This window comes from Antedon mediterranea, chromosome 7 (assembly GCF_964355755.1).
Source record: "Antedon mediterranea chromosome 7, ecAntMedi1.1, whole genome shotgun sequence".
In the NCBI taxonomy this organism is placed as follows: domain Eukaryota; kingdom Metazoa; phylum Echinodermata; class Crinoidea; order Comatulida; family Antedonidae; genus Antedon; species Antedon mediterranea.
Genome location: NC_092676.1, coordinates 6,812,740 through 6,826,067, shown reverse-complemented (window position 1 = coordinate 6,826,067; position 13,328 = coordinate 6,812,740). Strand labels below are relative to the sequence as shown.

General features: G+C 32.2%; 1 protein-coding gene and 1 pseudogene across 1 annotated transcript; one reads left to right on the top strand and one right to left on the bottom strand.

Annotated features, from left to right (window-relative positions):
• The first annotated feature begins 568 nt into the window (after positions 1 to 568).
• Positions 569 to 1,806, top strand: LOC140054798 (ras-related protein Rab-39B-like; annotated as a pseudogene).
• Positions 1,807 to 7,124: 5,318 nt separating this feature from the next.
• LOC140054797 (uncharacterized) lies at positions 7,125 to 13,109 on the bottom strand. The gene is made up of 8 exons (XM_072099888.1): positions 13,089 to 13,109; positions 12,540 to 12,641; positions 12,093 to 12,200; positions 11,409 to 11,652; positions 10,177 to 10,688; positions 9,770 to 9,914; positions 8,104 to 8,780; positions 7,125 to 7,374 (listed from the first exon to the last, which is right to left on the bottom strand). The coding sequence occupies exons 1-8, from the start codon at positions 13,107 to 13,109 to the stop codon at positions 7,306 to 7,308; spliced, it is 1,878 nt and encodes a 625-aa protein (XP_071955989.1). The 3' UTR covers positions 7,125 to 7,305.
• Between the last annotated feature and the right edge of the window lie 219 nt (positions 13,110 to 13,328).

Here is a 13,328-nt window from a genome sequence, read left to right as displayed (position 1 = left end):
TTTATTATTGTGTTTAACTGTAACCAAATTGGTTATAATAAAACACAGTACTAAATTGCTATGTAAATGTCATTCCTATTCTTTATTATTGTGTTTAACTACAACCAAATTGGTTATAGTAAAACACAGTGTTAAATTGCTATGTAAATGTCATTTATCAAATTATTAAATGTTTCCTATTCTTTATGATTGTGTTTTACTATAACCAAATTGGTTATATAGTAAAAAGAAGTATTCAAAGTTACAACCAATCAGGACAGTGTTAATCAATATAATCCATGGCTACAACCAATCAGAAACGTCCAAATCGCAATAACCCAATTAGGCTATAAAATAGCAATAATTATCGGCCCGAGTAGCATTTTAAACCAGACGTTGCGAGGTTTAAAAAGTAAAACATGATTTACTCGCCAGTTTGGTATAGTTTATATACCTGTTATAACGAAAGAAAATGAAGGAAAACACCTTTTTATTGAATGTCCAAAACAAATAACTGATTAACTAATAATTAGTGTGCTAATTACGGTTTGTACTTATACGTTTAAAGGTATAATATAAAATGAACGATATGAGTGGGGATCAATTGGCAGGGTTGCCACCAGAAGTTATATGGGAGTACCAATTTCGAATGATTTTGGTTGGGGATTCAACGGTAGGAAAATCGTGTTTGTTGCGACGATTTCGTGATGGTAAATTTGTAGAAACTTCAGACCGTACTGTAGGTGTAGATTTTTATGTAAGACTTATAGAAGTTGCACCAGGTAGACGAGTTAAACTGCAGCTATGGGATACAGCAGGTCAAGAACGTTTTAGGTAAAATAACTTCAGAATATTTCTATTTTTTAATAGTTAATACTGTCAGTGTCACTTTAATTTTCTTTTATTTAGGCCTAAAAATTATGATTCAATATCTACAGACTGTAATAGACTGTATGACTATATGAGTGAGTCAGTAAGAAAGTAGGACCTACACTACACTTTCCAAAATTAATTTTGATTCAATTAATATTTTCAGGGCAGAATGTTATTAATATTATTATTAATAGTACTGTAGTTGGTCGTATGTGTATTTAATATAAATTATTTGATCAATATTTTATTATAATAGTAAATAATAGTATGTGTTTTTACCAAACAATATTTAAAAACACGATTAGTAATACAATATTATAAAAAGAAGTCAGTGATGAACATTATTAAAAATATTACTATGTTAAATTTGTTTGAACTTCAGATCTATAACAACGTCCTACTATCACAATTCTGTAGGAGTATTGCTCGTTTTTGACATTTCAAATCGTAAAAGTTTCGAGCATCTACAGGAATGGTTCCAAGAGGCTCAAGACAATGTAATTTACCCAAGAAGCGTAGTGTACATGATAATCGGTCACAAAAGTGATTAGAATTACGGCAAGTAGCTGTGGAAGAAGGTGAGAAGTTTGCGAAAGCTTACGGAATGAAGTATATAGAAACATCCATGAAAGCATGTATTATTAACGTAGAGGCTGCGTTTTCGGTGATGGCTAAAGAAATTTACGTGAAACTTCAAGAAGGAGAAGTGGAGATGCACGAAGGATGGGATGGCATTAAAGGTGGTTTCTCAACTCCGAGAGAAACTTTGCGACTAGAAGAGCCACCACAAAGACAACGGATATGTTGTTGATGAGTATATAAATATACTAAAGAACATTTGAAGTATTAATTTTAATTGGTTTGCATGTAAGTTGTCAATGTATTACTGTATACACTGTGAAGGATTTTTCAGAACATTATTTAATGTTAACAGGTAAATCTGTGTTCGTGACATTTCCCATAAAGTACTAAATTAAATTGAATTGCTTCACATGAGTGAACATAAATTATATTTAAACTAAAACAGATGACCATATTTGGTCAGGTTGTAAATATTCAATGTTTTAAAAACCTATTCTGATGATGACAACTCCCGAATTTGTTTAAAAAAATCATGTAAATTTATTAATAATAATTATGTTTTTAAGGTTGCTTTATATTATTATTACTAAAGAAATTGTGCACCGAATCGTAATGTATTACATTTTCCCACAGACAAACCAAATTATAATAAACCATGCCAATTTTCAGTAGAGAATTTGTCCCATGTGTACTATCATACTGTATTTGCTCAGATAAGCACCGGCCTTGTTAAAAAAAGGAACATACTTATCTGGCCTATGATTAAATTTTATCAAAGCCTACCAAAGCTTTTTTTGTATTAAAAAAAATCTTCCTAGACAGTAGTAGTTGACATGGCCTAGCTAAGAGCACCCTGTTCACTTTAAGTGTCAATCGCTCATTTTTTCGAATATGATACATTGTTTTTGACATTTTATTTTATAAATACTAATAAATGATACCTAATATCCTTAGATAATTAGTGTCATTTCTCCCACCTAAACAAAAATATATTTATTGAAATTAAAATCATGTATGTTTTTATAAATCAAATTTGATTAAATTTTAACTAATATGACATGATTTTCCAATATGTTCCATAATGAATCTTAATTTTAAAGAATGAATGGGATAGTCTACTCATCTTGTAGTTGGTGAATTACCTAGCTATAAGAATGAATGGGATAATCTACTTATCTTGTAGGGTGAATTACCTAGCTATAAGAATGAATGGGATAGTCTACTTATCTTGTAGGGTGAATTATCTAGCTATAAGAATGAATGGGATAGTCTACTTATCTTGTAGGGTGAATTATCTAGCTATAAGAAATTTAAAAAAAATGTTCAAATTATTTTGATAATTATTAGAACCTTAAAATTAAAAAAATTTAAAATCAATTTTAGATAATTGAAACCTTTCAAAACATTATGGCAATATTTTGTATTTACAGTATTTTTAATTTTTATATTATATCTAAATGGTTGTTTGCATGTATTTTTAGATTAAAATTTCTATTATTTTATATGAATTATATGGGTTTGTTTGGTTGTGTGATATACATAATTAGTTATATATTAGTTTTAAATATAATTTGTAAATGCATGTTTGATAGAAATATTATTTTTAATTTTTTTTTTACTTAATAGATAAAAATGACCATAAAATTATCCTAAACAATATAAAACATTTATTAAAATATTGTTTTAAAAATACTATCAAGTACTATTTTTCAGTCCTAAACTTGTTACACAATGATATTATAAAGTTAATTTAAAATTATAATTTTATGCGTATTTGTTTTATAATTTTTTTTTATTAGGAAAAAAATAACACATTTTAAATCATTTTAAATTTAAATGATCATGAAAAATAAATCATTTTGTTGAAGCACAAACTCATAAATACATATTTATTATTTATGTTAACAATTTACATAATAGATTGAAGTGTGTGCAATGGTTTGCCAATAACATTGTGATATATAACAGGAAACCACACCCACCAATAGCCAGGTTAACTACTTAAAGCTCTGTCCACACTATCAAACCAGTTTGATGAAAAAATGTGAACAGTTCCCAAATATGGTAGTGATATGCCCAAATATGGTATTGATATAACATCATCGTGTCCATATATGAGCACATCACATCTTTTTGTCACATAAAGTTTAATAGTGTAGACGGAGATTTGGTCTGTGTTCATCAAATATATATGAGATGCTTAATACTACTAAATAGTATTTATTGTTTTGTTTGTATTTGCTTGTAATATGGAATTTATAGGCGAACACAACTATCACCCCAAAATTAGCAAATAGTCTTTAAAACTTCAATTGTTGTATTCGATTGGGAACTTTCGTAGTCAACCAAGGCCGTTGCGAGAGGTTAAAAACAGACGAAGCAAAGATGCTTTATTATTTATATAAAATATGATGATCTTTGCTGGGGAATTTGGGTGGGTGGTGAAAATTGAAAATGATGTCAGCATAAATAGTAGTTGAGTACTTTTTGTACATGAATGGCAAGTTGTAAACAGATTGTGCTCAACAGAAAATCATTAAAAACAAAAATGTTAAACAATGCAAGCCTTTTTCGTTGAGTGCAATCTCAACGCTCAGAATACTCTGTTAAATAAGTATAATGAACAGAACAATTTTACTCAACGGTAAAGTTCCAATCAAATATGAAAAATATTTTGAGGCTGTATATAGTGATACTGTATCTGAAGCAAAATGTGAAAATAACTCTTGTGAAGGAAGGCCTGATAGAAAAAAAAATTGTATATATTATGAAAAAAATATACCTACACTTCCCATGTGCTTCTCTTATAATGTACCGTTATCCTTTTTATTTCCATGCCCAGAAATATATGTATTATATAACACCTAAATAAATTCCTGTCATTTTGATTGGACAATTGTGGGTCACATGGCGTGCAATAGTACGCACTATTGAATGGTTGTACTATTAAAGTATAGTGGGTATTTATTAACAATTAGTAGCATTTATGAACAGTACCATATTGGTACATTTTAATTATATTACAGCTTCTTTCCTTAAAAGTTGCCAAATATTAAATAAAAAGTCATATTTTGTAAAATTGTAAAAGGTGTGGTGTTTTTAAATGTTTTCTGTAAGTCTCTCTGTAATTTATTATATTCAATATATAATAACAAAGATGCCAAGGTCTTTTGAGTTGGGTAGAAACAGCTGCAATAATGACCACTAACATACTGTATACTGTATTTATTTACATAAAAAAACAGCAGCATACTGTATGCCTGAAGTGTACATATGTTAAACATAACATACACACAGACAGAAATTTCGCTGAGGAAAAACAAAACTTTTATATATTCCTATTATTCTAACTATCTGTTCCAGAAATAATGATAAATTATCAGTCTCTCTGGAAGTCTTAAGCTCTGCTATTGTATCAAGTTGACAAAAAAAAGTGTGATGTGCCCAAATATGGTAGTGATATGACAACATCTTGTCCATATATGGTCACATATTTTTTGTCACAAAGTTTGATATTGTAGACAGAGGCTTTACTGTTATATCATTGGTACAGTACGATTGGTGTTTCACAAACAAAAACAACTTGGCACCTCTGTTATGACAATTACATTGAAACTGACTTGATTCTGTTTTTACTGTATCATATTATTTGTATGAATGAATTGTACTGTATGAAATATAACATAATTTATGCAATGGATTTATTATATAATCTGTATTCATTATCTTCATGTACTGTAAAAATTATGTCATGTTTTTTGTGCTCTGAAAATAGCTAAATCTTTAAAACCATAAAAATAACGTTTTATAGTAGAATTGGCAGTTTATTAGTTTCCATTGACATAATTTCCGATGTTCTAGTTTTGATAACAAACTGTACACTGCCAACTTATAAATCGATGTTTGTTCATAGGCTGTTTATGTACTTATGTGTTTTGGTCTTTTTTCAGGGTACAAATAATAGAGAATTGCAATATAAATATTGAATGGTACTCATGTTTGTGGTACAGTATAATCATAGTTAGAGGTATTATACAATTAGAGATTTAACTCAAAACATACTCCAAATATTGACCGCACCTCACTGGCCAATCAGTTTGAAGCCGCACCAACTATGCAGTTACTACTGCACTACACCTGCATTGCAGCATGTTGAGTGTATCCTATAAATGATAGTCGTATATGAAATTGTTAAACATTTACCAAACACTTATTCTTTTCAATCCCATTAAAGATATATCCCCACTTGTTGAATATGCCATTTTAATGTTACATAATAGTTATTTACTTTGACCAAAAAATTATTTTCCTGAAAAAATGTACATGTAGTTTAAACAAAAAATACCAAAATTGTCTGTCAGACAATTGGTTTTAGTTAAAATTAACCGTTTATCTTTTTTAAAGTAAAACAACTTTTTTTTCTACAGAAGTGAATAACTTTATTAAAACTGCATGGCCTATTCAAAGTCTGATTCTATAAATATTTTTCATGTTTTTGGGGGACAATACATCTTTAACGATAGTAATTTATAAAAACGGTACTGTATTTAAAAAAGAAACTGATTTATGTGGTTTTCATAATATTTTTGAACCGATAAGGTGGTCATTTTGAAGATTCCTTGTCCTGTTGGCATCACTTCACTATCTATAGTATTTAACTCTTTAGTTGTATAATACTCTACCTCTGGGTATAATATTTGTACAGTAGTGGTATACCGACTATGTCCAGTTGTAGTACATACAAGTATTGTGAATTGTATATGTGTTAATTCCCTCTATACTGCTTTTAGGTGTAACAATTAGTCCATAGACAGAAATGTGTTGTCTATGTATGATCCTCATTTAAATAATTCATATTCTTTATTTGAATAATCCTTGTCTGTGATGATACTAATATATCCATGCTCAAAACCTTGTCTACACTATCAATCTTTATGTGACAAAAAAATGTGCCCATATATGGACATGATGATGTCATATCACTTCCATATTTGAGCATATCACTACCATATTTGGGCACATCACACCTTTTTTGTTAAACTAGTTTGATAGAGTAGACAGAGCTTTAACAAATGCATCATAAATGAGTTAACATAGAACAACCTCTGATTGAAATTCATAACCAGTAGTTGTATTATTTTGGTTGTTGTTTTTAATGGTCTACATTTTCCTGACAAATCAAGAATTTATACAAAAATGTTGGCAATGTCTATGGGCCTGTCTCAATACCACTAAGTTAAAAAAATGTTTATTTTATGATACAGTAGTTAAAACTATACTATACAATATTCATGTTTTAAATATTTTACTGGTACCCAGTCCTACATTTGATATTACTATAAACCACTGTCTTTGTAGCATTTTAGAAAGGAACGATAAATAACTCCTCTCTATGTTATTATTGTTTAATGAGAATCGATGAATTTGTGAATAAATGTCTTCTGAAATGATAAATGCCTTTATTTTGTCAATATCTTTTAGCTATACGCTGTTGACTGATGATATTAGGGACTTTACGAAACACGACGGAAAGCCACAGGACGGTGCTCATGAATAATTTATGCAAGAGCTTTAACAATGTGGGCGGAGCTTATCGATAAAGTTGCCATTTTCCTGTTTATGGAGAACGACTAGAAATAACCTTAAATATACAGTTCAACTTACACTTAAAACATGGAAATTTCAAAACTCTAAATAATATTTGAACTTCTTATTTAATTGTTCAACGCTGTATTAAAAGCAACACATTCTGCATGGCGTTTGAATGCGAGGCTCCTAGCTAGGAGGGCTAGGCCTATGCAGGTTGTTGATCCTTGGTCTTGCAAATCAAAATCTCTAATAGTAGTGATGGTAGATCGCTCTAAATGTTATTTATCTGATCTTGAGATACTCAATACACCAGAGAAACAAGTCTTCCGAGGATTCGTTGTGCTGCTTGTGCTAAGTAATAAGGCAAAAAGTTGATTTGATTAACAGTAAACAATAGTAGGAATAACAGTAAACAATTGTTGATAAAACAGTATAATAATTACTATACCTAAAAAATGCCCAATGGCCTCCAACGCACATTGTCATCCAAACTGATGTGTGTACTATAGGTATAAGGTAATCAACTTTATGAGTGGGGGGGGGGCCGAGAGGTTAAGACAGTGGAACCATAATCCATAGCATTATGACAAGAGGCTCAATTGATTCATGGTTCTAATGGTAGAATGAGTCTTCTCAGATAAGGATTATAAACCATATGTCCAGTGTACACATAATGCTGATGTGCACTTTAAAGAACCTACTGTTGTACATCTTTCGAGACAAGTAGAGGGTTACCAGAGCATACCTCCGTACACAGCCACTGTCAGGGACAGACCAAATAGCGCAGAACCGATGCGGTAGCCCTAAAGCTTGGTTCCCACTAGAACTAGCAAGGACGTAAACGCAACGCAAGCGTTTTAACCAATGACAAGCAAAGTTATAGACAGTTAGCAATCACAAGCGAATAAGCCATCGCTTGGTGGGAACCACGCTTTAGGAAAGAAGCATGTACTTGAAGTACGTAACATTTAAGTTCACAGTACATTAAGACGACATTATTTGTGGAATGGGCTTTATACAGTATATACAATTAGCATTATATACAGTAGTTATGAATATGATAAAATATTATTTTCCTACCTTTTGTGAAGCATGGTTGGTTTTAGGCTCTTTGGCAACATGATTGGTTTTGGGCTCTTTGGCAACATGATTGGTTTTGGGCTTTTTAGGATTACACTGTTCAGTTGATTTTCTACATACATCTGACATTTTACTTGAAGTTGCAGCGAATTGATTGGACGAATGTGGTATATCATTCCCATCATTCACCTTACTGGTGCTTGAAATAGATAAATTAGTCTTTCGTTTCTTAGCTGCTTGTGAGCATGAAGCTTTTTCTAAATGTTCAAATGTTTTTCTTTTTGCGGTAGATTGTGAATCTTGTAATCGAACGCAATTTGTAACATTACTCATTCTATCCAAACTTTGTTCACAATTTGTTTTCCGAGACCCGCTTTGGGTTTCAGTTTTCTGATTTTGATCCTCTGAACATTTTTCTGTGATTACCGCAGCCATTTTAAGATTTGTAGATTGGTTACAATTTGATTTGTTCATTGTGGGCGTATCTTGTATCAATATCATGCTATCCTGCGTCCAATCTTCCAACAAAGTATGTTTCGCTTGGTTGCTCTTTAAACATTCTTCGTGGTTTTTGTCGGTACCTGAAACATCTTGCCGTGAAACGGTCGAACAAGTTCTCACACAATCTGGTAAATGGCTGTCAAACGTGAAAGCTGCTGAACTAAAGACGTTAGATTCTGAAATCAGAACAATTTACGCTGAAATTTGGTTTGTTTTGAAGATGGTGTTTTGGATTTCGAACATTGACATGGGGGCGTGAATGTTTGTTTTGGTTGTTAAGAAATGTCCGCGAGAAATCAGACTTATTATGTAATAGTAGAGAGTTTTTCTACTCCATAATATATGGATACATGGGAGAACTACATGTTCTTGACTATTTTGATCTTAATTATTTTGGTTAGGCTATTTTAGTTAAGTGATTTAAATGGCTAATTGGCCATAAGCCTGTAGTTTTGACTGTAGCTGCTACGCTGTATAGTGTTGCAGTAGTTTGCACACACAGACAGCTGTGCTGTCTTGTGGGTGTTTTAATTGAGTTTGTGTTTTCAGTAAAGTACAGCTAAAATAACTACCACAAGTTTGTGTATCAATAGGGAGGTTTCGCAACGCTACAAATACAAAAACGGATACGTCACACAAATGTATTTGTTTTTGTATAGTATATGACTGCAGTAATTTGAATGAAGCAGGTACGTGTTGCTTGGATTCCTAGGCCTAGCATAACATCAAAGCGAGTGAGGACTTTCAAAACTGCTATTTATCAAAATTGACCTGGCAGTTTAGTAAATTACTTTTAATAAATCTATAATTATACTGTAATCATGAATCATTCCTGATTCAAATGCTAAATGTGCAAAATAGATAAAAAACTATGCTCGTTTTGTAGTTACAAATATGATGGTGATATTCGTCAGCACGAATACGCTTTATGAATATGAAATGGGGATCAGTTCAAAAGTTTTACAAATGTGTAACATATCCGTTTTCGTATCCGCAAGGTTGCGAAACATCCCTATTGTCTGGATTAGACAGGCTTTACTGAAGATCAAAATGTAGTAGGTTACATTACAACCACATTTTTTTATGAAAATTATTTAAAATTAGCTAGCTTCAATTTATGATATAAAACATCTCATAAAGATTCCCTGAAAATTGAACTTTATACCTTTTTGACTTGGGTTAAGTGAGGAATCACTGGCATTTATATCGAATGAGTCGCCGGCCTCAGAGTCGCACTCGATGATGGAGTTCGAGCGAATCAATTCAGAAGATTCATCAGCATATTCTTCGTCATCCTCAATCAACTCAAGCTTTGAATAAAATATAAAAATGTAGATTTTTAATAATCTGTCTCAGAAATAAAATATTTATTCTACTAGGCCTAAAACTACAGTATTGTATCATATACTCGGCATACGATGCAATACACCTACATACAGTATACAATGATTGTAGTTTATTATTACTTGCAACAATTCATTGATCGGAGAGCTGCATATATTTTATTTCAGAGAATGTCAGTCTGCTCTCTATCCTTGTTACCCAAAAGCTAAATTCTTAACAAACTATTACCTGCAAGTCTTCCTTGTAAATTATTACAATATTTTCCAGTTTTAAACTATCATCTGCCAATTCATGCTGTATATTATCTGCCAATTCATGCTGCATATAATCTGCCAATTCATGATGTATATTGTCTGCCAATTCATGTGGTGTATCAATTGCCACTTCATGTGGTGTATCGTCTGCCAATTCATGTGGTGTATCGTCTGCCAATTCATGTGGTGCATCATCTGCCAATTCATGTGTTGTATCATCTGCCAATTCATGTTGCATATCGTCTGCCAATTCTGGTGTATCATCTGCCAACTCATGTTGTATATCTTCTGCCAATTCACGTTGTGTATCGTCTGATGTTTTATGTCTGTTATCTGCCGAACAACGTTGAATATTATATGCTTTTTTATCAGTTATCTCAAGAAGTCTGCGTTTGTTTCTATATTTTCTTGTAGAAAAATATATTTTACTCGCTTGTGAGGCCATACTCGATGATTGGTTACTTGTATCACAGTCTTCTTCTAAACCTGCAATAAAAATTAAGCGATAGGATAAAAATGGGTGCAGGTCAACTCGGCCCTAAACCGTCTCGGCCAAATTCAAGTCAGCCCCACGTCAAGTCGGCCCCAAGTCAAGTCGACCTCAAGTCAACTCGGCCTCAAGTCAACTCGGCCTCAACTCAACTCGGCCAAAAACTAATCCGTCAACTCGGCCTCTAAAAAGTATGGAAGGCAAAAAGTGCTAATATAGTAGTTCATTTATTACAATTTCAGGATATAGTACGGTTAGGCCTACATAATAGACGAAATAAAACGGACATTTCAATGTAAATTATAACACACTGGGCCTGATCGTTTTTCGTTTAATTGATAGGTAGTATTTATTTATATACCGTACTATGATGTTGATCCTGCCATTATAATATTAACTAATATTACTATATTAGCACTTTTTGCGTTCCATAGTTTTTAGAGGCCGAGTTGACGGATTAGTTTTGAGGCCGAGTTGACTTGAGGCCGAGTTGACGTGTGGCCGAGTTGACTTGGGGCCGACTTGACATGGGGCCGACTTGACTTTGGCCGAGACGGTTTAGGGCCGACTTGGATCGAATTCATAAAAATATTTAAATGAATGTAATATATACTGTATTTGAATCAACTTAAATTTACTTATTTTAACAATAGATGTTTCTAATAATTCAACTTCTTTCTAACAAATCTGTCCTCTATTTCTTTCTTTTTCTTTACCTTTACATTCTTTGGTTCCGTTTTCATTTCGATTTTCTACCACTTCTTCCAAACAGAAAGCCTTCAGTCCATTTAGTTCTACTACTTCAAATGAATTTAGTTCTTTTCTTGTTTTACTATTGTTTGTGGTATTTTCTCCATTTAAGTTTCTCTGTACAACATTATTATTATCTATTCTTTTACTTCCAAATTCATCTTCAATTTCTTCTTCAACAACTTCTCCCTCAGAGGACAGAAGTTCAAGCTTGACAAAAACAACATAATAAAAAAAAGGTCATTGTAAGGTCAAATACACCAATCTGTCTAGCAAGTCTGAACTTGCCTTTGAAACAATGCTATTGGCTTCATTGAATTATGTAATCATTGTTCTACGACAGAGCCAATCAGATGTGCTTTAATGAACTTCTTTAGTAATTACATTGTTTTGCTTTCAAGGGTCAAGGGTCAGTTGGGTAAACTATTGTTCATTAGCATGGACTAATAGACCTCCATGCTCAAAATATCAATATTATGACCAGAAAGAACCAAAATTAGATTTACTCTCCCTCACTTGGGTTTCTGGATCAAAGGTCGTCATGCATCAAATACATGTTTGCTATTGGATAGTATTCTACTATTAGGCCTAACTACAGTATATAAAAACAATAAAAACATTATAAAATTGTAAACAAAATTAAAATTTACCTGTACGTTTCTTAGTAATACAACTTCTGGATTTTCTAGTTTTCCACTTCCTAAATTGTCTTTAATTTCTTCTTCAACCAGTTCTCCCTCAGATGATAGAAGTTCAAGCTTGATAAAAACATAAAATAAATAAAAGATCGTATTATGATGAATACACCATTCTGATTGGCTAGTCTTTAGTCTCTCACTCTCGCTCAAATGATGAGCAATATATGTGTTAACACTACGGCCAACCCCTATGCGAAATTAAGCACGCGCTCTCTGTACAGCCATCGCGGTAAATTGCTGTGACGTCACAGGTGCATCGTAGTATGTACATCCCTAACACGTTGTAAAAATATGGTCCTCGGTCAAGTTGTCCTTTAATAGGGTTACTGTATGTAACATATTTTTACTTTTGTATGAAGCATGCTAATAGAAGATTGCACAAAAAATAGTAAGATTTACGTTTTTTAGTAGTACAATTTCTGGGTTTTCTAGTTTTCTACTTCCCAATTCTTCAATTTCTTCTTCCAGCAATTCTTCCTCAGAGGAAGACAAAAGTTCAAGCTTGATAAAAACATAAAGAAAAGGTCAGAAAGTTGTTTGTTTTGCTTTGCAAGCATCGTATATTTGATACATAGTTTTTACGTTATTTTAACATTAGGCCTTAACTACTGTACTAGACTGTTCATTAACAATCAGATTAAAGGGAACTCAGAGTTTAAATGAAAAACTTAAGCTCTGTCTACACTATCAAACTTGATGTGACAAAACAAATGTGATGTGCCCATATATGGACATGAAGATGTCATAACACTACCATATTTGGCCATACCTCTGACCATATTGGGCACATCACATTTTTGTCACATAAAGTCTGATAAGACAGAGCTTTACACATTGTTTAACATAATGTAAAAAATGTATAGTATTAATGTGCTTTTTACACACTGCAAACCAAAAAAAAAGAAGAAAATCTAAATAGATGGTTTAGATTATTTGAGCCCCACATACTGTGCCATCATTAAACTCCATCTACACTACCAAACTTTATGTGAAAAAAATATGATGTGCCCATATATGGAAACAATGACATCATATCATACCATATTTGGGCACATCACACTTTTTTTGTCAAACTAGTTTGATAGTACTGACAGAGCTTAACTATTTAAGTACCATGGTATGGATTCCACTAGCTAACCTATCCCAAAAAGTTGGGAAGAGGTGGTGAGACACAAACATAGAGAATAA

Bases quoted from the DNA above. Each gene is read 5' to 3' on its own strand.
- LOC140054797 (XM_072099888.1), bottom strand. From the start codon at position 13,109: ATGGAGTTTAATGATGGCACA. The intron at 10,689-11,408 runs GTAAAGAAAAAG...TTTTTATTGCAG, and splicing joins CGGAACCAAAGAATGTAAAG to GTTTAGAAGAAGACTGTGAT. The intron at 8,781-9,769 runs GTATAAAGTTCA...TTCTGATTTCAG, and splicing joins ACTTAACCCAAGTCAAAAAG to AATCTAACGTCTTTAGTTCA.